At 42.2% G+C, this 25,541-nt stretch overlaps 1 protein-coding gene and 1 long non-coding RNA gene across 5 annotated transcripts in view; both read left to right on the top strand.

The window, feature by feature from the left end:
* LOC309606203 overlaps window positions 1-25,541 on the top strand; it is a 910,895-nt gene that overhangs the window by 844,000 nt on the left and 41,354 nt on the right. The gene's annotated exons all lie outside the window — the stretch shown is intronic.
* LOC309606196 (nuclear pore-associated protein 1-like) lies at window positions 32-23,951 on the top strand. Of its 4 annotated transcripts, none has more exons than XM_082342980.1 (5): window positions 32-13,174; window positions 13,984-14,069; window positions 17,342-17,510; window positions 18,817-19,024; window positions 19,625-23,951. In XM_082342980.1, the coding sequence occupies exon 5, from the start codon at window positions 20,371-20,373 to the stop codon at window positions 21,544-21,546; it is 1,176 nt and encodes a 391-aa protein (XP_082199106.1). In that variant the 5' UTR covers window positions 32-13,174; window positions 13,984-14,069; window positions 17,342-17,510; window positions 18,817-19,024; window positions 19,625-20,370; the 3' UTR covers window positions 21,547-23,951. The 4 variants fall into 4 exon arrangements, with proteins under 4 accessions (XP_082199106.1, XP_082199107.1, XP_082199105.1 ...); XM_082342982.1 differs by lacking the exon at window positions 18,817-19,024 and having other exon boundaries at window positions 35-13,174; window positions 19,625-21,142; window positions 21,812-23,951; XM_082342981.1 differs by lacking the exon at window positions 18,817-19,024 and having other exon boundaries at window positions 17,449-17,510.

Genomic DNA, 25,541 nt, shown 5'->3' with positions numbered 1-25,541 from the left:
GTCAGGTGGCTAAGCTCTGTCCTCTGGTTACCCACATAGACAAGGTCACCTCTGGAATCAGCCGTCACCCCACCAAACAAGGAGGGGGCTGCACGGCTCTGGCTCTCGTTCAGTACTGGGGGCTCATTGTCATCTTGGCCGCAGCCCAGGGAGGATCGAATCACCTACCCGGTGGCTTCTGTTCCACTAAGTCCATAAAGGACGCGGGTGCAGGTGATGCTCACATTTCTGACCTCTCTCTGCTGGAGCTGCAACTGGTCACTACAAATGGATGCCAGGTCAGGTCGGGTTGGTTAGGTCAGGGTGAGTGGGCGAGCGTCAGAGAAGGTCAGAAACCACAAGAGCCTCCAAACACCTAAGGACACAAAGTAGAGTGGGTGCTGGGAAGTGGGCAGAACTGTGTGGTCATTACCATTCCAACCCTCAATGGAACCCAGGTCAGAGGTCAGGGCCGGCAATGAACCCCCAACCCCAAAGTTCACCGTCCCAGGTGCAGGATGCTGTTACCAGCCAGGGAGGGGTGACCAGGGCAGATTTGCCTTGCAGGTCCTGAACCCAGGCTCACTTCCTGTCCTCAGGACCAGTAGCTGGTCCCGACCCTGACCTTCCGTCACAGTTTCTCTCACTCACACCCACCAGACAAATACCAGCCTCTCTGAGTTGGTCTGGACCCACCTCCTCCTCCATCACCCCTCCTCCATCCCCACTTCGTCCTCCATCTCATTTGCATCCTCCTACATCCACCTCTTCCATCCATCCATCTCATGCTTCTCTTCCATCCTCCTGTGCCTCCTCCATCTCCTCATCGCCCTTTGACCATCTCATCTCCTCCTGCTCCTCCTTCCTGCCATCCTTCCACATGCACCCCAATGTTCATTGCAGCACTATTTACAATAGCCAGGTCATGGAAGCAACCTAAGTGCCCAACGACAGATGAATGGATAAAGAAGATGTGGTACATATATACAATGGAATATTACTCAGCCATAAAAAGGAATGAAATTGGGTCATTTGTAGAGACGTGAATGGATCTAGAGACTGTTATACAGAGTGAAGTAAGTCAGAAAGGGAAAAACAAATATCGTATATTAACGCATATATGTGGAACCTAGAAAAATGGTACAGATGAACCGGTTTGCAGGGCAGAAATTGAGACACAGATGTAGAGAACAAATGTATGGACACCAAGGGGGGAGCGGCGGGGGGTGGGGGGGTGGTGTGATGAATTGGGTGATTGGGATTGACATGTATACACTGATGTGTATAAAATGGATAACTAATAAGAACCTGCTGTATAAAAAAATAAATAAAATTCAAAATTTCAAAAATAAAAAAGGAAGGAAGCCCAATTTTGCTGTTTTACTTGTGCTTTTTGCACAGAGAGGCACATTTCCAAACACAGGTATAAATATTTATAATCACCCTATGATAACTCCACTTCTTAACTATTACCAACCAAAAGGTAACTGAAGGCATTGGTAAAGGAGTCATTATGCACCAGTTTCTTAATTCATGCATTTATTCATTGTTTTGAACACTTGGTTTTTTATGGTAAAGTATACATAATGTAAAATTTACCATCTAAACCATTCTTAAGAGTACTATGCAGGGACATTAAGTACACTTCCATTGTTGTGCAACCATCTCCACTATCCATCTACAGAACTCATCATGTCAAACTTCATTGCTGTTACCTTGAAATAGTTACTCCCACTCTCTCCTCCCCCATAGTCTATGTATCAATATTGGGCTATTCTAATTAACTCCTATAAGCGGATGCATACTGTATTCATCCTTTGTAGCATGGCTTATGTCATTTAGCATAATATTTTCAGGACTCACCCACATTGTAACCTATGTCAGAAATTTGCATTCTTTCTAATACTGAATAATATTCCATTGTATGAATATACGACGTTTTGTTTACTCATACATTCATGGATGGACACTTGGGTTGTTTGTTCCTTTTGGATCTTGTAAGCAGTGGTGCTAAGAAAATTGTTCAAGTATCTTTTCAAGGTACTGCATTCAGTTCTTTTGTGTATAGACCTAGAAGGGAATTGCTTGATCTTATGATACTTCTATGCTTCTTTTTCCTTATTGTTACATTTTTTTCCACATGTAGTTGATATAGTAGTTCAGGCATACAGCATAGTGATTAAATATTTTTATAGATTATACCCCATTTAAAGTTATTATGAACTATGGACTATGTTCCCTGTGTTGGATAATATATCAATATAGCTTCATTTATACATGGTTTTCTACCTCTTAATTTCCTACCCCTATCTTGCCCTTCTCTCCTTCCTGAACCACTGGTAACCACGCTTTGTTCTCTATATCTGTCATTTTGTTTCTGTTTTGTTATATCAATTCATTTGTATTATTTTTTTAGATTCCACACATAAGTGGTAACATACAACATTTGTCTTTCTTCATCTGTCTTATTTCACTAAGCATCATACCCTCCAGGTCCATCTACATTGTTGCAAATGGCAGGATTTTATTCTTTCTTATGGCAGAGTAATATTCCATTGCTTGTATGTATATGTGTATATATATATATATGTATATATGTGTAAATACACACACACACACACACACACATATATATATACAGATACATATAAATATCATGTCTTCTTTATCCATTCATCTGGTGGTGGGTAATTTGGTTGCTTCCATATCTCAGCCTTTATAAATAATGCTGCTATGAACATTGGGTTGTGTGTAGCTTTTCAAATTAGTGTCTTTGTTTTCCTCTAATACATAGCCAAGAGTGAAATTGCTGGACCATATGGTAGTTTTTTTTTTTTTTTTAAACATCTTTATTGAAGTATAATTGCTTCACAATGGTGTGTTAGTTTCTGCTTTATAACAAAGTGAATCAGCTACACATATACACACATTCCCATATCTCCTCCCTCCTGCATCTCCCTCCCTCCCACCCTCCCCATCCCACCGCCCCAGGTGGTCACAAAGCACTGAGCTGATCTCCCTGTGCTATGCGGCTGCTTCCCACTAGCTATCTATTTTACATTTGGTAGTGTATATATGTCCATGACACTCTCTCACCCTGTCACATCTCACTGCTCCCCCTCCCCATATCCTCAAGTCCATTCTTTAGTAGGTCTGTGTCTTTATTCCCATCTTGCCACTAGGTTCTTCATGACCTGTTTTTTGTTTTTTGTTTTCCTTAGATTCCATATATATGTGTTAGCATACTGTATTTGTTTTTCTCTTTCTGACTTACTTCACTCTGTATGACAGACTCTAACTCCATCCACCTCATTACAAATACCTCCATTTCATTTCTTTTTATGGCTGAGTAATATTCCATTGTATATATGTGCCACATTTTCTTTATCCATTCATCCGATGATGGACACTTAAGTTGCTTCCATGTCCTGGCTATTGTAAATAGAGCTGCAATGAACATTTTGGTACATGACTCTTTTTGAATTATGGTTTTCTCAGGGTATATGCCCAGTAGTGGGATTGCTGGGTCGTATGGTAGTTCTCTTTTTAGTTTTTTAAGGAACCTCCATACTGTTCTCCATAGTGGCTGTATCAATTTACATTCCCACCAACAGTGCAAGAGTGTTCCCTTTTCTCCACACCCTCTCCAGCATTTATTGTTTGTAGATTTTTTGATGATGGCCATTCTGACTGGTGTGAGATGATACCTCATTGTAATTTTGATTTGCATTTCTCTAATGATTAATGATGTTGAGCATTCTTTCATGTGTCTGTTGACCATCTGTATATCTTCTTTGGAGAAATGTCTATTTAGGTCTTCTGCCCATTTTTGGATTGGGTTGTTTGTTTTTTTGTTATTGAGCTGCATGAGCTGCTTGTCATATGGTAGTTTTATTTTTTGTCTTATGAGAAACCTCCATACTGTTTTCCTTAGTGGCTCCACCAATTTACATTATCACCAACAGTGTACCAGGGTCCCCTTTTTCTCCATTTCCTGTCAAACATTTGTCATTTGTAGCCTTTTTATGAGAGTTATTCTGACAGGTATGAGATGATATCTCATAGTGGTTTTGATTTGTATTTCACTGATGATTAGAGATGTTGAGCATCTTTTCATGACTGTAGGCCATATTTGTGTCTTTTGTGCAAAAATATATATTCAGGTCTTTTGACATTTTTTTATTGGGTTGTTTGATGGTTTTGATACTGAGTTGTATAAGCTGTTCATATATTTTGGATATTAATCCCTTTTCAGACATATCATTCCCCAATTTTTTCTCCCACTCAGTAGATTGTGTTTTCTTTATATTAATGCTTTCCTTTGCTGTGCAAAAGTTTTAAAATTTAATCAGTCCCATTTGTTTATTTTTGCTTTTGTTTCTTTTGACTTAGGAGTCAGATCCAAAAAATAATTCTACGATTCAGATCAAAGAGTTTTCTGCCCCAGTTTTCTGCCTAAAACTCCTCTATTCTAGGAGTTTTATCATTTCTGGTCTTACATTTAGTCCTTTAATCCATTTTTAGTTTATTTTTGTATGTGGAGTAAGAAGATGTTCTAACTTTATTCCTTTAAATGTAGCAGTCTAGTTTCCCACCACCACTTATTGAAGAGAATGTCTTTCCTCCATTGTATTTTCTTTCCTCCTTTGTCATAGATTTATTGACCATAAGTGCATGTGTTTATTTTTGAACTTTCTATTCTGTTCCATTGATCAATGTGTCTGCTTTTGCATCATTACCACACTGTTTTGAGGACTATAGTTTTACTGTATAGTCTAAAGTCAGAAAGTGTGATGCCTCCAGCTCTGTTCTTTTGTCTCAAGTTGGTTTGATTATTTGGGTTTTATGTGCTTGCATACAAATTTGGATTATTTGTTCTAGTTCCTGAAAAATTCCCTAGGTATATTGATAGGGACTGCATTAAATCTGTAGATTGCTTTGTGTAGTATGGACATTGTAACAACATTAATTTTTCCAATTAATGACCCTGGCATCTGTTTCCATTTCTTTGTATCATGGTCAATTTCCTTCATCAATGTTTTGTCATTTTCAGAGTATGGGTCTTTCACCTCCTTGGTTAAGTTTATTCTGAAGTATTTTATTCTGTTTGACATGATTTTAAGTTGGAATTGTTTTCTTCCTTTCTTTTTCCTTTAGTTCATTATTAGTGTATAGGAAAGCAACAGATGTCTATATATTAATCTTGCATCCTGAAACATTACTGAATTCATTTATTAGTTCTAATAGTATTTTTTTTTTTTGTGTGTGGAGACTATATTGTTTTATATGTATGGTATCATGTCATCTGCAAATAGTTCAACTTCTTCCCTTCCAATTTGGATGCCTCTTTTTTTTCTTCTTCTCTCTTCTCTGCTTCCTGTGGCTAGTCTTGCAATACTCTATTAAGTAGAAGTGGGAAGACTGGACATCCTTGTCTTTCTCCCGATGATAGCTGTGTTTGTCCTAAGTGACTTTTGTTATGTTGAGATATGTTCCTTCTCTACCAACGTTGATGAGAGCTTTTATTAATTGGATGTTACATTTTGTCAGATGCTTTCTCTGTGTCTGTTGAGATGATTATGTGATTTATATCATTACTTTATTTAATGAGGTGTACCCCATTTATTGATTTGTGGATACTGAATCATCCTTGTATCCTTGGAATAAATCCCACTTGATAATTTTGGATGATCCTTTTTATATATTGTTGAACTAAATTTGTTAAGATTTTCTTGAGATTTTTTGCATCTATAGTCATCAGAGATATTGGCCTATAATTTTTTTTTTTCTTTTCTTTTTGTAATTTCTTTGTGTGGTTTTGGTACTTGGTAATGGTGGCTTCATAGAATGTATTTGGGAGTGTTCCCTCCTCAAGTGTTTGGAATAGTTTGAGAAGTATAGGTATGAACTCTCATTTATATGTTTTGTAGAATTCCCCTGTGAAGTCATATGGTCTTGAACTTTTCTTTTGAGAATTTTTTGAGTAGAGATACAATTTCACTATTAGTGGTCGGTTTGTTCAGATTTTCCAGTTCGTCCTGATTTTCTCTTGGAAGATTGCGTGTTTCAAGAATTTTTACATTTCTTCTATGTTCTCCAATATGTTGGCATCTAACTGATCTATGTATTCTCTTATGATTATTTTTTACTCTCTGTTATCAGCTGCAACTTTCCTCTTTTATTTCTTGTTTTTTGTTTGTTTGTTTTTTGTTTGTTTATTTATTTGTATCCTCTCTTTTTTTTCTTAATGAGCCCGGCTAAAGGCTTATCAATTTTGTTTGTATTTTCAAACCTCAGGTCTTGGTTTCATTGACCTTTTCCATTAGGGATTTTTTTTTTCCTGCTTGCTGTTCTCTAGTTGGTTTATTTTATCTCTAATCTTTATTATTTTCTTCCTTCTGCTGACTCTGGACTTCATTTCTTCCTATTTTAGGTGGTAGGTTAGGTTATTTGAGATTTTTCTTGTTTCTTGACATAGTCGTCTATCGTTACAAACTTCCATCTAACAACTGCTTTTGCTGTGTTCCATATGCTTTGGAAAGTGTGTTTTTTGAGGTTTTATCTCATAAGTCTGTATCACAATTTTGGTTTTGAACAATAAACGAATCAGAAACATCACAGTATATGTTTATTCATTCAGGTATTAGAAACCATCGAATCTGCTTTACCTCAATTTATCAAGGAATTCTCCTGTCTCTTTTTAAGAGTATCGGTGTACAACTACCCTCAGCCATCCTGACTCATAGATAAGCATTCTGTATCAGATAAATGGCTATTCTCAAAGCTTTTGCTATTGAATCTAGCCATTTCTTCCTTCATTAAGTATACAAAAAGCATATCCTTATTACTTCTACCACTCCTCTATCCCAGAAGGCTCTTTTTATAACTAAGAACTTTTCAGATTGCTTCTTATTATATTTTCTCTGTTTTGGTTCATCAGTTTGCAGTGAGGGTAAAAACTTATACTTGGGTAAAACTTCTACGTTATATCTTATTTTCCCATGTTTCATTTAAAATCTTTTAGAGTTAAAATTTTTTATTTTGGCTTAATTTTTTTCTGAATTTAGTAGTTAGCCCATTTTTACAAATTGTAATGTATTCTCCTTAGGTCGTTTTAAATCATCTTTCTCCAACTTACTTGAAATGGTAACTTCATTAAATAGTAAACTTTTGTATATACATGAGCTTGTTTCTTGAGCATCTTTTCTTTTTTTTTTATACATTTATTTTATCTATTTATTTTTGGCTATGTTGGGTCTTTGTTGCTGCACACGGGTTTTCTCTAGTTGCGGTGAGTGAGGGCTACTCTGTTGTGGTGCGTGGGCTTCTCATTGAGGTGGCTTCTCTTGTTGCAGAGGGCAGGCTCTAGGCACGTGGGCTTCAGTAGTTGTGGCTCACGGGCTCTAGGGCACAGGCACAGTAGTTGTGGTGCATGGGCTTAGCTGCTTCAAGGCACGTGGGATCTTCCCCAACCAGGTATCAAACCCGAGTCCCCTGTATTGGCAGGCGGATTCTTAGCCACTGTGCCACCAGGGAAGCCCCAAGCACCTTTTTTTTCTACTTAACATTGTTTTTCTCCCCACAATAACAAACTTTAGAGAGTATTTGGTATATTCCTTTTTTCCATATCTTTCCCTATGGTCCATGTTTTCGCCCCAGAAGAGTTCTTATTTTTCCTTGAAAAATTCCCTTTTCTGTGAATTTGAGAATCAACATCTCTACTTTCTAAAATTATAGTGTGGCTTTAACTTTATTACTTTGTTTCAAGTACTTTGGGTGAAAATGAGGTTCTTACAATATTATAACCATTAATAAATATGGTACATATCTATTTAGTCAGGGATTTTATTTCCTCTCTTTGCTTAATCATGTTTTGTATCACTTTTTCCATTGAATTTTTTAAAGAATGCATTGATTTGTTATTATGCTTATTATTGCCTTCCTTTTCATTGATCTGATTTTATATTCCTACTCTTTTTTACATTTCTTCTTTTCTAAAGTAAGCATTTAGTGCTGTAAATTTTCCTCTCAGCACTATTTTATTTGCATCCCACAAATTTTGTTATGCTATATTTTCATGTTTACTTTTAACCTGTTTTTCCAGGTTTTTTTGAGATTTTCATTTGAACGATAGGTTTTTCAAAAAATGTGTTGATTACTTTCTAATTATTTTGAAAATTTCCTGTTATCTTTATGTTACTGATTTAAGGTTGTTTCCATTATGGTCAGAGAATATACTCTGTATGATTTCCATTTTTAAGTCTGGGAGTTTTATGACCCAGAATATGTTCTATTTTTGAGGATCTTCTATGGGTGCATGAGAATAATGTTTATTCTAATGTTGTTGAATGGAGTGTCCAATAAATGTCAATTTAGTGTTCTATAAATCAATTGACTATTGGTGTTTGAAGGCATTTTTCAGTTTTCCTTATCTTAGCTGAGTTTTTGTCTAATAGTCCTGTCAATTGCTGAGGAGGTATTGAAATTCCCAATTATTATTTTTTATTCATCCCTTTCTCCTTTTGGTTATACCAGATTTTGTTTTAGATTTTGATTTTATTGTGAACATTTTCAAACATACAGAAAACCTGAACAAATTTTACAGTAAACAGGACATACTCACCACATGAATTTTACCATTCATGTTTTACTCTGCTTGCTTTATCACATAGGTATCATCTCTGTATCATCAATCAAACCATCTTATGTGTTGATATGTATCTCTTTCCCCTTTTTTCCAGCTTTACTGAGGAATGATTGACAAATAAAAATCTGAGTCATTTCAAGGTTGTCATCTTATGGCTGTCCGTGTCCTAGCTGTGATTTTCCTGGTCCCTGACATGATCCGCGATTTTTCTATTCTTTTCTGGACATTTCGTATATTATATTGGGAGAGTCAGGGTCCTATTTCATCTTCCATTTTAGCAGACATTTATCTCAGTTAGGTTTATCACTCAGGTCCTGATATCATTTTGTGTGCCATTATTCCCATGATAATTTAGTTTTCAGCATCCTTGGAATGGTACTCTGTGCTGCCTCATTTGTGCTCTGCTTGGAGGACACTGAAAATACAGCATGGCTCTGACACTGCAGTCCAGGTTTTACACTTTGGCTTATTCTATCTGTTCATGTTTGCATCGTGAGGTGTCTGCCAAGCACTTCCCGGGCAGCATTGAAGAGTCTCTTTCTCCAGCTCCTTCCTCTCCAATATCCTCCCTTCCTCTCGAATTGGGTGAATGAGGGATGCCCCATGCCACCCTGGGTGGGAGTGGAAGTTCAGATTCCTACTCCATGTCCAGTGAGAAAAGAGAAAGGCAGTGCCTCCCTGGGTTGCCAGCTGCCACCACATGGGAGCAAATGTGCAGACTTCCTTCTCCATCTTTCCTGATACTGATCCAGTAGACTATCTCCTACAACACCTGTCGGGGGAGACAATGGGACAGACTCCCACTGATGTACATTGAATAGGAAAGTGCCCACCTGGCCTGCCTTCTGTTGCCTGGTGGGGGTGGGGTGGACAGGAGACCAGGTATCTGGCTTGCTCTTGTTAATGTTGCCCAGTGGGACTGGAGAGTGATTTCCTGGGTCACTTGGTGCTGCTGGATTAGAGAGTCAGTGGAGGCCAGGTGGGCAGGCAGGAAAGTGCCCACGTGGGCTACCTGATGCTCTTGGATGGATAACAGGCATCTATACTTCCTACTCAGTCCCCACTGACATCATGAAGGAGGTCATCCATGGTGTTTGGGTAGGGTAGGAAAAGTGTTGTCAAAAATATTTCTGTTCTCCTGAGATTCCCATGCCCTGACCTCTTGGCCAGAGAGAACATGTTTTCCTTAGGGCTCTTGTTGTTTGTTTCGTTGTGCCTGTTCTCAATTCCAGTTTACAAGCTTCTCTTGTGATCAGTAGGAGATAAATAGGAGATTCAAGTAAAACCTAAAGACCTCATAGTTGTGTTATTCCTGAAGTGCTGAGGTCCTTTGTCCGTCTACCTTCCTCTTCACATCTTTCAGTTTTCATACAATTGCCTGTTTAATTATTTCCACAGATTTTAATTGTATTAGCACAGATTATCAAATAAATGTGAGTGTACCCCATCTTGTCCAGAACCAGAAAACACACCTTTTCTTTTTTTAAGTGTTTAATGCCCTTTTAATATTTTCCATATTGAGTAAGATCTTTCCATTCTTTGAGTTACATATTAGGATGGGTATTATATTCTCTCAAATTTATTTTATTGTGGCACACAAAAAAAAACACAACACAAAATTCACCCTGCCAACAATTCGCAAGTGTACATTACAATATTTTCAACCACGTGCACACTGTTGTGCAACAGATCCTCAGAAAACTGCCCACCCCCCATTCTGCATGACTGAAACTGTTCACCCACCAAATAACTCCCCAGCTCCCCTTACCTCATCTCTTGGAAATCACCTTTCTCATTTGTTTTTATGTTTGACTACTTTAGATACCTCATTTAAGTGGAATCATGCAATATTTGTTTTTTTGTACTGACTTACTTTGCTTAGCATTGCGCCCTCAAGGTTCATGCATGTTGTAGCATATAACAGGATTTCCTTCCTATTTATTTATTTATTTTTGGCTGCACTGTGCAGCACGTGGGATCTTAGTTCCCTGACCAGGGATCGAACCCACGCCCCCTGTATTGGAAGCATGGAGTCTTAACCACTGGCCGCCAGGGAAGTCCTTCTTTCCTTCTTAAGGCTAACTAATATTCCATTGTATGTATATGCCCCATTTTCCTTATTCTTTCATCCATTAATGTGTATTTAGGTTGTTTCCATCTCTGTTATTTTTAATAATGCTGCAATGCATTTTCTCAAATGATTTCCTGGCACGTAGGGAGATTGGAAAAAATTCTTCTTACATACATTAACTAGTGTCATAGATTACCTTTCTAAACTTCTAAAGTGTAAATATTTGTTGCTCTATAGATAAATATTGCCTAATTATGATTTGTATTGATATTAGTTCATTAACGATTTAATATTTTTGCATCAAATATTTTGTTATAATGGATTTTTTGTGTGTATGTTCAGGAAGCTTCCTCAGTTTCCCTGATTCTTAAATATTTAGTAAAGTCTTCTAGTAAACCTCTAGGATAGGAAGTACCTTCCTAGATGTGAGGTAGAAAGCCAAAAAAATAATAAAGTGATTGATATATTTAACTATATCAAAAGAAAACTGTAGTTTTATTAAACTGTTTTCTACTTACTGTTTGATTATTTGCTAGAATGAGATATTTTATTAATGAAAATAAAGTTCAATAAACGATTTTGAAATAAAATGATATCTATTGAAAACTTCAATGAAATATGAACATTTTAGCAATACGCTTCCATTGATTTCTTTGTAAAATGGAGATAGATAATAACATTTCCTTATGGGTTTCCGTGAAAATACTCAGGAGTAATGTACATAAAATGCTTCATGTATTGTGGAATGTAATGCCTATTCCTTTTTCCACCAGGGTGATTATAGCTTTTATTTTTTTAATGCTTTAAGTCTGCGGTTCTTAAAATCTGTTTTTGCAAAGTGAACCTTTTTTTTAAAAAATAAATTCTTCCTAGAGTTTGATGATCCCTTTGGAATAAAAATTCAGGTTTCTGTGTATGTGTGTGTGTGTGTGTATGTGTGTGTCTGTACACATATATCTCAAATAATATTTTAAGTATTATGAAAAGCTACATCCCCCAGTCTTTATTCTGACTCCCACAAATTACTGGTTCTTCTGGTTGTAATTCTATATTTCTAAATTAGCTACTTATACAGCTTTTTCATTTTTCAGCTTTTGATTTTTTCTAATTACCTTCTTCTCTGAAAAATTTAGCATGTAGCTCTCTTAGTATTTTAAAACATAATTCCCCTTCCCCAATATAATTATATAATAAATTAGGATAAATCGAAAATCAGTGTCTATTGTTTTATTACATAGATGTTTACCATTTTATGACATATGAGTCTGATCCAGATTTTATTTTATTTTTGATCCAGATTTTATGAATACATTCTCTTTCTCACTTTTTTCTTTGGATTTTTTAAATGGTAAAATTCCCTTGTTTCTTTGTTTTATTTCTATCAATTCATCACTGGTTTATCCTCTCCAGCATCAATTTAAATCTCTCTTCAGTAGATCCAAATGAATGAGACAATTTTCCAGCTTAATTTCCTGCTGGGGGACATCCCTCTTGGGCCTGTACATACACACACACACACACACACACACACACACACATATACACACTGTATCTGGAAGGATAGAGGAGAAAATGATGTTTATCTTTGGGCAAAAGGACCGGGAGACGGTATGGGAGTGAGAATATTTTACCGACTGTACCACTGTTTGAAGATTTCCTGTAAGTGTATCTATGACCTAGGCCCCTCCCCCACAAAAAAAATTTAAAAAAATAGCGTTAGATCCCTATCTACCGGCTTGTGACAGCAAGTTAAAGAGAAACGTGAATATATGATCCAATTTTTTAAAAAAAATTTAAGAACATCAGTAAAAACAAACAAACAAAAAAAAATCCAAAATATGAGCATATCGTTTTATTGGGCTGTGTGAGGCTACCTGTACAGCCTGGGGAATCCACGGAAAGCCCCGCCTTCATCCACTTCCCTGGAGCTGATTCTCTCCCACTCTCCGGCCCGCCTACCCAAGCCCCACCCCCGCCTTCGCCCCGTCCCTGGGCCTAGTCTCTGCCCACCTTCAGGCTGAGACTCCAGCACCGCCCCCCAGCTCCAGTCCCCAGCCACAGCCCCGCCCCCAGTCCAGTCAAGGAAAGGGTGTCTGCTCACAACCCTGCCCTCCGGGCTTGGTTCCGCCCACAAGCTGGTACCTGCCCACAGCCCCACCCCTAGAGTGGGTCTCAGTCCCTGGCGCTGACCCAGGCCACGGGTCAGCCTTGCACTCACTAAGCAAACGAGAACACCTCGTCGGAGGCTTGGGTGCAAGGCCGCCGCCCCGCCTGCTGCCCCCCTTGGCACCTTAACCCATAGCCCCGCAACGTCCCGCTGTCCGCGGGCGGCCAGGCACCGGAAACTGAAGCCCTTGGCTACAGCCTGAGACCGGAAACGGAAGCGGAAGCGCCTGGGGGGTTGCCAAGGAAGGAGTCGCGGGGTGGCTCACTGCCTCCAGTGTGAAGTTTTCTCCGCGGCGGGCTGGGTTCACGTGGTACGTTCAGCCTTAGTGCCAGGGTCAGGATTCTGTGAGCGGCGGACAGTCCCGGGGCTCCCGTAGGAGTCTAGGGAGGGGCATGGGTCTGGGGCACCCCCGTCCGAGGCTCCGGCATTCCTCCGCCTTTCCCACGAGCCGCGTTTCCAGCCCTGGGGCCACAGGCTCACCCCACTGGTTGGCCCGGAGCCTCCGTTTCCTCCTAGCTCTGGGCGCCGCCGTCCCCTCCTCAGAGTTCCCCCTCTCCCCATCCTTTCCCCGGTGTGACTTTGCCCCCAGGGGACTTTTAGTCACGTGCGGAGGCATTGTTTTGGTTGTTACAAAGGGGAGGGGCTGCTGCTGGCATCTAGTGTGTGGGGGCAGCGGATGCTGCTGGACGGCCTACACCGCCCTGAACAGCGCCCGTGACGAAGCATTATCAGTAGTGCCCGGGTTTGGAAACCCTGCTCTAGGGTCTTACAGGCTTCAAAGCCCTGGATGAACTTAGAAGTTAGCTGAGTTACTTGTAGCGCCCCTGAGTGACAAGTCGTATTAAAAGCGTCTGGAGTCACAAAAAAATCACTCTCCAGCCAGATGAGTTCCGCAAGGTGAATGAATGTACACCGCATGAAGCCTCTTTCTCCCACTTGGAGAGCAGATGGCTGGATAGGAGTCAGGAAAATCCAGCCATAGCCAACAATTACACGTTAAATCAGTACAGTAACTACAAAAAAGTAAAGCGAGTGGTGTGGTCTTTCCATCCAGCAGCTATTACACCCTATAAAAGACCTCAAAAGAAATCTTTGTACCCTTCTTTTTTTTTCCTACAGACAAGTTATCTCTGGAGTTCAAGTGTGAGTTGAAACCAGCCTCAAGTTTCACCTGTCCTCACTGACCCGTGGATTTCTGTGACCAGGTGAGCACCATGTGGAGCTTGTAACAACAGGTATCAGCAGCCTCAGCTGGCAGAACTGCTACTAGGCCTTCCCTGTGCTCAGGTGTAAACACAAGGAGCCACTAAGAGTGAGGGCATCTTAAAAAAAAAAGATTTATCTTTGATGGATTATATTCAAGGGAAAGATAGTAAGGTGTGTGGTGATGTGAGTGTAAATAAGTAAATACAGTTATGTGCAAATAAATACACATTAAACAAACATGTAAATAACTATAAATAAGTGACAGAAATATAGATTTACTTGCATTCCATAATACTAAAAATTTTAGGTTTTTATATATAAGTATAAATATATAAATTTTTTATGTATATATCAGGATTACTCAGCAACCTTCCTCAGGCCCAGTTCAGTTTGACTTCTAAAACCCTATAAATCTTCCACTAAGGTTCAAAATACAGGGGTACATGAGGGAAAAATAATTTGAACTTCTTCATATTGGCAACAGAAATTTAAAATTGTATTGACCAGCAACCAGATGTATTTTCTGTTTACAAGTGTTTTCTGTTTTGTTTTGTTTCTTGTTTTGTTTTTTGTTTGTTTTATTTTTTCTTCATGATATTGAAAATCACTTGGAGGAATACTAAGCAACAACTTGTAGATTGAAGTGTAGGGCAGTAGTTTCCAAAGATTGTACTCTACAACTTGCCTTCTAATAAGAATTACCTTTGTTTCTCTAAACTTTTATGAAATAACAGTCTGGTGATTCATATTACAGAGAATCATTTTGAGTAATTTTATATTGTTGGGTTTTATCAATTGTGTGTGTGTGTGTGTGTGTGTGTGTGCACGCATCTTTTTTGTTCTATCTTTCCTGTAACATTCTTAAGGGGAATGCTTGCTTGTCATGCAATAGATATTCTTCAAGTGCACAATTTATGGTGACCAACCATCCTCTTTTATTCAGGACTGAGCGGTTTGCCAGGACACGGGATATTTTGGGTTCAGATTAGGATTAGGACTCTAGGTAAACCAGGATGGCTCGTCCTCTCCATGAATCAGGCCTAGGACCAGATGTATAGGGACCCTGGAGAGCCAAACAGACTTTGTCCTGCCTCTGTGAGATTTATATTCTAATAGGGAATTTGGATTTTAAACAATTAATGACAAGAGCGATGGGGGAGGTTGGCACAGGAGAACTCAACCTGAGGTTAACAGGGAAGCCCTCCTGAGAAGAACTGATATTTATAAAAGAGCTAAAGTTGGGAGTGGATTTAGCTAGGCATGGGGTTCAACAGAGCAGTGCAGGCAGAGGGAGCTGCATGTGGACGGCCCGTGAGGCAGAGAGCCTGGTGTGCTTCATGGCCCGAGAAGACGGGATGGCTGAGGTAAGCCGGTCGAGGGTTGAGGGGCACGAGCCAGACTGAAATGGTGAGCGGGCAGGGTCAGGCCAGGCATTATTGTGGACACTGTTCTAAGACAGGGGGAAGACACCGAAGAGGTGTGAGCAGCAGAATGATTGGACCGTGCACGTGGATTAAAACGGACTTCAGGATTACGAATGAAGACTTCAGCGGCAAGGTGTTAGGGAGGCTCAGGGAGTGAGATGATTATTCCCTAAGCCTGGATGATGGCTGTAGAGTTGGAAATGCTACTAAAAATTCATTTTCTCAGTCCTACAAGCCACATTTCAAGGAGCCACATGTGATTAGTAGCTACCATGTTGGACAGAGCAGTATAGAACATTTCTTTCTTTCTTTTTTAAAAAAAAATTCATTCAATTTAAAATTAAAAACCCAGTTCACTCATTTCTCCTACCCCATCCCCCACCTCCTGCAGCCACCCGTCTCTTCTTGATCTCTGTGAGCTTGTTGTTGTTCTTTAGCTTGTGCATATAAGAGAGATCATATGGCATTTGTCTTTCTCTGATTTATTTCATTTAGCATCATGCCCTCGGGGTCCATCCATGTGTGGCAGATGACAAGATTTCCTTCTTTTTTATGGCTGAAAAATATTCCACTCTATATATACCACAGTTTCTGTATCCATTCCTTCACTGATGGATCCTTAGGTTGTTTCCATATCTTGCTATTGTAAATAATGCTGCAGTGAACATGGAGATAGGTAGATAGATAGATAGATAGATCTTTTTGAATAGTGTTTTCATTTTCTTCTGATAAATACCCAGAAGTAGAATGGCTGGATCATACAGTAGGTCTATTTAAAAATTTTGAGGAACCTCCATGCTGTTTTCCAGAGTGGTTGCACTGGCTTACATTTCTAACAGTGCACAGTGGTTCTCTTTTCTCCACATCCTTACCAGCACTTATTTCTTGTCTTTTGCATAGTAGTCATTCTAACAGGAGGGAGGTGATATCTCATTGCAGTTTTGATTTGCATTTCCCTGATGATTAATGATGTTGAGGTTCTTGGCCTGAAGTCAGCGTCAGGAGCCAGGGGCTCAGTCTGGGTGGCCTGTGCCAACAAGGGCTTTGTGACATGAGCCTCCTGGAGACCCCATGGGTGTTTGAGCTCTACTACCTTGAACTGAACATATCCCAGTAAATATCAGTAATTATGTCCTATGGGCCATGAGGCATTCTGATCCAAGGTCTGGAAAGTCAAAAAACAAAAGGAGATCATCTTTCAGAGGGACTTAATGCCCTTTTCTCTTACCCTGATTACTAACTTCTCCAGTAAAATGCAGAAACTGCGTTAATGCTCTGTGTGTACTTTGCAAGGGAGACTATGCTTCCAAAGCATTAAATTTACCACCATGCCCATGTCCTCAGAAGAGGGTTAGGCAACATACAGTTTGTTTCCGTGGGGCGTCTCTGTCCTTAGCAGTTACGTTTGTGGTTAACTCTGGGCATGTCAACAGGTGCCCTTGCCGCGGAGAAAGGTGATAGCAGGGCTGCTGATCTTTGTGATGGAATTTCAGCTTTGTTTTCTCTCCTATGTGGGAGGACATCTGCCTGCCCAGTGTGTGTCCCTTCTAGCTGTTTCATCTCAAGTGTCCTTCCCTTTTTGTCTCTTTCTCTATCATTTAGCCAAAATATGGAATAAAACATTTTATGGCAATAATTTTGTGTATCTGAGTAGTACATCAGGGACAGTTGCCCGTAAATGACATGACTGGGCCATTCTCCCTAATGCTGTGCCCTCTGTTTAGGTGGCTTTGGAAGAACTACCAATATATCCTGGTATTTCTTTTTGCCATTGAGGAAATCAATAAGGACTCCCATCTGCTCCCCAATCTGTCCTTGGGTTTCAACCTCTACAATGCCTTTCCCAGTGACCAAAGGACCTTGGAAAGTGCCCTGTTTTGACTCTCTGGAGGAAATCAGACTCTCCCTAACTACAACTGCCAGGGACAGAGAAAATCTGTGGCCATTGTTACAGGAACCGCGCTGGCATTTTCAGCCGAGATTGGAACAGTTCTGGAGCTCTACAGAAGCCCACAGGTGAGTGGGTTTTTAATTCTGAGAAGAAAAGTCTGGATTTTCATCAGTGCCATTTTCCCTCATCTGATCAAAAGGAAATGTAGAACCTATGTTTACGTATCCCATGAAAGTTTAAAATATAGCCCAGGGAAATCCTCGGGTTGTGAAATGATGAACTGTGACAGGAGGAGGAAGAGGGACAGGGGTAGTGCAGGGGATGCTGTGAACCTCAATCCAGATTCCTGCCTAGGGCCATTGTTTCCATTCCCCAGCTGCTGGGAATATTGACTGTTGACATCTGACAGCTGTGTGCTTCTTAGGAAATATCCACAGCCAGGGGAACTGCCCCATCCCAGATTACACCTATCTGAGGGGACAGCTAGAGACCAATGAATGGCAGATACGGGGATGCAAAGGCCTGGATATGTGGTCTCAATTTGGGACGACACTGAAGGAGCTGAGACTCAGTTATAACTATATTGAATTTTTCCTCTCCTTCTGCCCAATCCAGCCTACTCACATCCACACAGGTGCATCTTGGGAGCACTCCTAATAAGCTTTCTACACCCAACTGTCCACCTCAGTGACTCTTCCCAGTGACCCAATCTGAGGCAATCGGCATTCAGGAGGAGACATTACTACCAAACAAGGCAACATTAGCTTAGGAGAATTCTATCCTGGAAGAATTATTTTTTAGAAAATCAGAGAGGGTAGGTGATTGAAGTCTTCAATATGTATAGCCGATTCATTTTGTTGTAAAGCAGAAACTAACACACCATTGTAAAGCAATTTTACTCCAATAAAGATGTTAAAAAAGGAAAAAACACATTAGTTGAGCAGTGGTAATACAGTAAGTCCAAAGTATCAAAAAATTAATACATTAAGAATTTATTTCTCTCCTAGAGTTTTCATCCAACATTGGTCTCTGGGGGAGAAAGGACCCTTCTCCCTCAGTTACATGGGGCAAGGGTGATGGAGACTCTACCATCTTGAGGATGCATCATCTGAAGTTCATGCCTTCCTCAATTCTCAATGCAAGGGAGGCATAGCACAAGTGGTCCTTTCACGTTTGTGTCATGCTTTGCTCTGGGAGTAGTTTATTGATCAAAACTTGTCTGATGTCTTACCCTGACAGCAGTGGGGCTTGAAAACATGGTATTCATGGGCCCATAGTGAGAAAACTGATCATCTCTACAGCAGTCTTTCTATTCACCCTATATTCTGGTCACTTGTCTGCTCAAGCTGGGAATTTTCTCACCTACCCACTAAGGAAAACAACCCCATATCCCACCTAACTCAGAATCAGGCTATTTTTTTTCTTATTCAGGTCACGTATGGTCCTTTTGATCCCATCTTGAGTGATAAAGACCAGTTCCCATCACTCTATCAGATGGCCACCACAGACAGCTCCCTGGCTCAAGGAATGATCTGGTTATTGCTGCATTTTGGCTGGACCTGGGTGGCGCTATTTGTATCTGATGATTTGAAAGGCGAGCAGTTCCTCTGGTATCTGAAAGCAGAGATGGTAAAGAAAGGTATCTCTGTGGCCTTTACAGAAAATCTCCCTGCTACTAAGAAAATGTATGGACTGAGTGATGTGACTTTCATGTCCAGAATCAGAGTCTCAGCTGCAAATGTGCATATAATGTGTGGTGATACAAGGAGCCTTATGACCCTAGGCATGACAGGAGAATTTTATTTAACCTCAGGGAATGTGTGGATCATGGCAGCAAAGTGGGACATTGTTACGTACGAGACAGACTGCATGCTTCACTCTTTCCGTGGGAGCCTCTCATTTTCACAACAGAAGAGGGAAATCCCTGGTTTTCAAAACTTTCTCAGGAGAGTTAACCCCTTCAAATACCCAAGAAGACTTTTACTTCAGTAGATTCTGGTTTGACATATTTGATTGTTCACTTGCTGGATCTCATTGTGGAAAACTCAGAGATTGCCCACCTAGTTCTTCCTTAGAGTTTATGCCAGTAAATATTGACATGATGACCATGTCTGTCACCAGCTATTTCGTCTATAATGCTGTGTATGCAGTGGCCCAAGGGTTCCATGAAATGCTTTTGGTGAAAACGGAAATGGGATCTCCAGGACGTAGAGGCCAACCTATGTTTCTTCCTTGGCAGGTAAATGCCCTCCAGAAGCAGGGCCTGCATTGATCACCTGATGGCATCTGGAGGTACTATACTGAGATATAACATCATGACCATGCTTTTGTCTCAAGATCAACAGAATCAAACAAAATGGATGGAGCTAGTTATAGGCATGTCTGCAGTCGTTACAGCTATTTGCAGATTTCTGCCATTGGGAGCTTCAAATACAAATTATTTAATTAGAAAGTGTATTAGGGAACTTCCCTGGCGGTCCAGTGGTTAAGACTCTGGCCTCCCAATGCTGGGGGCACGGGTTCAATCCCTGGTCAGGGAACTAAGCCCCACATGCCTCACGGCATGGTCAAAAAAGAAAACAAAAATAATAATAATAACAACAATAGAGGCTGCCTCTATCTGGTGCTAGTCCATAAAATAAAATAAATTAAAAAAAAGAAATTGTATCAAAAATGTATTTTCTAATGTAGGATGAAATACTGTAAAATATCCAGAGACAACTCATGATGAAACAGAGGGCTATCAAAATTGGCCAAATCGGGACTTCCCTGGTGGTCCAGTGGTTAAGACTTTGCCTTCCAATGCAGGGGGTGCAGGTTCGATCCCTTGTCGGGGAGCTAAGATCCCACGTACCTTTGGACCAACAAAACAAAACATAAGATAGAAGCAATATTGTAACAAATTCAATAAAGACTTTAAAAATGGTCCACATCCGCAGTGGTTAAGAATCCGCCTGCTAGTGCAGAGGACACAACCGGTCCTACATGGGCAATTTACGCTGTAAATGTCGTACCTGGTGCTGCCGCTGCCAGCCCCGCCGTGGGGCCCCAGTGGGCTGTCACCCGCTGGTTTTGCCCTCCTGGGAGGCTGCCACATCTGACCGGAACCACCCTGCTGCTCCAACACCTGCCTTCTGCCCTAGTCGCAGGCTGTCCCACCGGAATCGAGTGCCTTTATTGCCTGGCTTTCACATCGCGCTAAAAATGCAGTATCCCATCCAGCAGGCCAGGTACTCCCGGCTGGGGATGCTTCCTTTGGTGAGCTGGAGGGACTCGCCAAAGAAGCCCGTGCTGTCTGCTCATAATTCGATCATGGTCGGCCACTTGAGAGCCATCAAGAGTCCTCCACTGGGGCACAAATTTACCCTCCTGCATTCACCAGCTGAGCAGGTAGTCAAGGTTAGGAAGCCGATACCATCCAGTCACCTCCCACTTCCTTCCCCAAAGGAGAGGGAGGTGAAGGTCCCATCCCATGCCATGGTGTTCTCTGCCCCAACCGCATGCTGCTCCCTGCTGCTGGAGAGGCCAACAAAAGAAGTGCTGGGTGAAGACCACCAGCCCATATCACCAGGCTCACTGATGTCTGGGAAGGAGCTGCAGCGTGAAAAGTCTTCACACATCCCATCAAGAAGTTCCTCTTCCCTGCTATCTACCAGCAGTAGGCCTTGCAAGCAGAAGATTCCCCTGCCGCTTTTTCTGCCGCTGCCAGGGCTGAGGTCGCCCCCATCGGGGATTGAGGCACTGACATGGGATCGAGGTGAGCTGCCCCCTCCTCCTAAGCTTCCGTGCTTGGCTCTTGCCAAAAACCCAGGCACCTTGGAGAATAATACTGAGTGTCAGTGGAACAAGATCCTGAAGAATATAAGGAAGGTCCAGCCACCGTCCCAAGAAAAGGAACCCCCAACACCCATTTGTGTAGATTCTACCACTCCTTTATACTTACCTACCCCTCTTCCAATCCCTACCATCAATCCCTCTATTTTAACTGAGCAGCCCATGACTTCTATGGCAATCCCTTCCACCAGCATGGTCACGGCATCTGGAAGTTTGACTTGCAGCCTACTGTACATCCTGATGTCTACATGGACACTACTGCCCCTTCCCAAGCTGTCATTTTTAGGTCTCCCCCAGGTTTCAGGGTGGAGCAGAGGCACCCTGTAGGGGTACCAGTGTCCATCACCCCACCTGTGCCGATGGTCCCCTGCACCACCCCAATTTTTAACCATCCCTTTGGCCCCCAAACCAACCCTCAGCCCATATTTGGGAACTCTGATGGGCAGCAGAGGGCCTCTCTCCCTGGTGCTCCTGTTTTCTCCAGCCGCCCATTTACAGCTTCAGCTCCTGTTTTCTCCAACCCCCCATTTATGGCTTCAGGTCCTGTTTTTCCCAGACCCCCATTTACAGCTTCGGCTCCTGTTTTCCCCAGACCCGCATTTATGGCTTCAGCCATCATCAGTGCTTCAGCAGGCAGCACCTCTGACACCGAACCTATGGACACCACACCTCCTTCCCAGGCTGTCATTTTCCATTCTGCCCCTGTCTCCAGGCAGAGCCAATAGCCATTTCACAGGGCTGTTCCTAGTTCTGGGAACACACCAACCAGTGGTAGCAATGCCTCAGCCCATGCCTCGACTCATTTACCTGCAACACCGGCCAACAGATAGACCAACACTTCAAGCTTGCTTGGACCCAGGTCTCCCGTCTCAGGCCACATTGGGGGCCAATGATGGACAGAGGCCTAACGATTATTTTCTATTGGGGAACCCTGCAGCCTCAGTGCAAGATAAAGTCCTAGTCGCTCCTGAAGCCTAGCCACCGCGAGTCAGCATCATGCAGTCAGCTTTGCCAGCTTCCCTATTCGCCACTACCAGCAACACGCAGCTGGCCTTTGGTGACAACCCAGGCATTCTCCCTAGGGCTGTGTCCATTGCTACTGGCTTTGGACTTGCCACCAGGATGCCCAGTACTGCGGACAGTAGCTCGCTCTTTGCCAATACCACACCGGGCCCACTGTTCATGGGACCTGAAGACCCTTCGGCCGGGGGGAGCCTTGGAGTTGGTGTGTCAGCCCCAGGCCTCACTCATTCAGAGGCATCCAGACCACTTAACTTTGGGGCAGGACTAAGTGGGGCACCCAGCACCGCTTCTGTTCCTACTTTGGGCCAGACAACCTGCCATCTACCTGACCATGGCGAGGCTGCTGCAGTAGGAGGGGCAGGCACCATCTCAGCATTTGGGAACATACCTGATTCCACCTTAAATCCAAATACCTGGGGCCTACCTGGGTGGAATACAGGCGGTACGGTGATGGCAGGGGACAACACCATCCCCACGATGGGAGGCCCTAGTGTTTCTACTTGCCGTCACTGCACACAGGGCCCATCTGGACGTAGAAAATCTACGTTTAAAAGTTCCATCACCAAGGAGAAGAAATCTGTGTCAAGGGACATGTCAGTTTCCACCTTCCAACAAAGCACACCACATCTATTGGAGTTGCAAGTGTGGTTACCACCCATGGGTTTCAGCACACTTCTAGTTCTACCTTATTTCCTAACACAAGGGGCCCACCTGCCCACAATCCAGGTGATGGCCATCTAGGAGGGAACAACATCATGCCCATGACTGGAGGACCTGCTATTCCCGCTTACAACTGGGACCCACCTGGCCAATACACAGGTGGTGCGGATGGAGAGCACAACATCTCACCGGTGCTAGGAGGCCCTGTGTCAATAACTGCCATCAGACTTGGAACCCATCTGGGCAGAGAACAGGGGGGGGCATGGGGGACAGCACCACACCTGCTGTGACTGGATACACTTCTGGTGCCACATTCATACAAAGCACCTGGGGATCCCCCTGGTCAAAACCCAGGTGGTGCCATGGGGGATAGCACCATCCATGTTTAGAGAGGAGCCTCTACTCTCAGGAAGAACACTGGGGTCCCCAAGTCAGGGCACCCCTCTGACTTAGATGAGCCAGCATTGTGTTTGGAGGCTCCTGGTCAGGGCAGCTGTGCCTGTGCTCACAGGAGTCTGGCAGCCTCATAACCTGCCCAGGGCTTCATAGGAGCCATCAGCTAATTCCTTTCTTCTATGAAGAAACTCAACAAATGAAGAGCAGATCTTATTCTGCAAACTGTGTGTAACCATGAATGGACTTTGCCTCACTGGAAAGTGGCTCAGCCCCTTTAAGTGAAACTTAACCTCCTCTCTTCCTACAGCAAGCCGGAGGACCACACCTCAGGGGTGTGCAAGATTGTGTGTGTATGTGTGTGTGTTGGAGGGTGAGGAGCATATGAGCCCACTTCAGAACTACACCAGACTTGAGAAGTTCCAGTTAGGAGAGTGGAAGAGAGCTGGCTGTATCATCCACTGTGCCATCCCTGGGTTGACTGTTAACTTGGCGGACCCAAGATCCTGGCCAGTTTTCCCTAGACTTGGAACTGGCAGGATGCCCACTGCTGTTTTCAGATGCTTCCTCTCCCCCTATGCATTTGCCTCAATGGGCCCTTCTCTTTCCCAGCTTTATGTACTATATATATGTCAATAAAACCTTGTTCATATTAATCTGCTTCTGTTTATGTGTCTTTACTCACTGACTCAGCTGTAGAGGAAGAACTGACATATGTGAGTGGTGATGTGGGAGTCAGACTTAAGACACCAAAATTTTGTGTCCCAGTGACTGGGATGTGGAATTAGGCACACATTATGGCTGCATGTGCTGACTCCTGAAATCTGTTTTGAGTGTAAGGAGTGACAATCAGAAGGGACCTAAGGTCCAGAGGAGGGAGAGATGGGGTGACTCACCCTGGCTTCTCTATATGTCTCTCTGTCCCCTCACCACTCCGACCACACTGGAGACTAGGTAATCCCTGATGTGTGATAAGGAACCACACTTTATGATTGTACTTTTCGAAAATGTTGAAATGTCTTTTGGGGCATCTTTTTATTCAATTGATACTTAGGCCAGTCATCTTCATACATTCCCACTACACCCAGAGAGGATGGATTTGGCATCCAGGTTCAAGTGTCTGGAGAAACAAAGGAAGAGTTCATACCTGCTCTGTAATTATTGAAAATTTAAGTTGACCTCAAATGTACCATGCTGCTTAAAATAGCAGGAAAGATCCTCTTTAATAACTGGCTTGGCTCTGAGCTAACCCACTAAAGTATCAAATCACGAGAGTTATAATTGTGCCCAGTTCTGGCTGACCCTAGAGTTCTGCTGGGCCTCCACTAGGCTTAATAATGGCAAAATTCCTGAGTCTGTGCAGCCTATCTTCCAGTTGGAGGGGAGAACAGAAACCCATGTACATTATCTGGTAGGTTCGCCAGTAATAAATGCTATGGAGATTAAGCAGTATATGGTGAGGTGAGATTGTGGGCAGAGAGGAGCAAGGCTTTCAACGTAAACGGTAGACAGGATAAGTCTTACTGGGAAGGTGGAATTTGAACAGTCTAGGGGGAGGCAGATGACTCAGACATCTGAGGGAAAAGCATTCCAGATCATGGGAATAACCTCTGCAAAGCCCAGAGGAAGGATGCCAGTGTCCTCAGGGAAGAATTAGTAAATAATGTGGCTGGAATAGAGTCAGCAAGTAGGAGGGAGAGAAGGAGGAAAGGAGGACAGAGAAGATGTGTGTGGAATTCCATGCACACCATTTATTGATTGATCACAAAGAGTTAATGCAAACTTCAAGGGTTTCAGTGAACTCAGTGCTTTTCCTATGGCCTATTGACCTCTCAAGAGTTTTGGAAGGATAAAATAATGTAGGGAAGTGACTTATAAGCCACTGTTACTGTTCTATACATAAGGACAGATGGATAGACAGGTAGATATAGATAAACAGACAGAGAGATAGATACATAGATAGATAGATACAGAGATAGATGATAGATAGATAGACAGATAGATATAGATAAACAGACAGAGAGATAGATACATAGATAGATAGATACAGAGATAGATGATAGATAGATAGACAGATAGATAATAGAGTTAAGGACTGAATTTCTCTGCCCCCCCCCACCAAATTCATATGTTGAAACCCTATCCCCTTATGTATAATGGAATTAGGAGGTGAGGCCTTTAGGAGGTAATTAGGTTTAGAAGAGGTCATGAGGGTGAAGCTGCCATGATGGGATTAGCTCTTATAA

Source organism: Balaenoptera borealis (genome assembly GCF_965194805.1).
Source record: "Balaenoptera borealis genome assembly, chromosome: 11".
NCBI lineage: Eukaryota > Metazoa > Chordata > Mammalia > Artiodactyla > Balaenopteridae > Balaenoptera > Balaenoptera borealis.
Note: the sequence above shows the minus strand (reverse complement) of the source record. Positions and strands in the feature narration are given on the sequence as shown.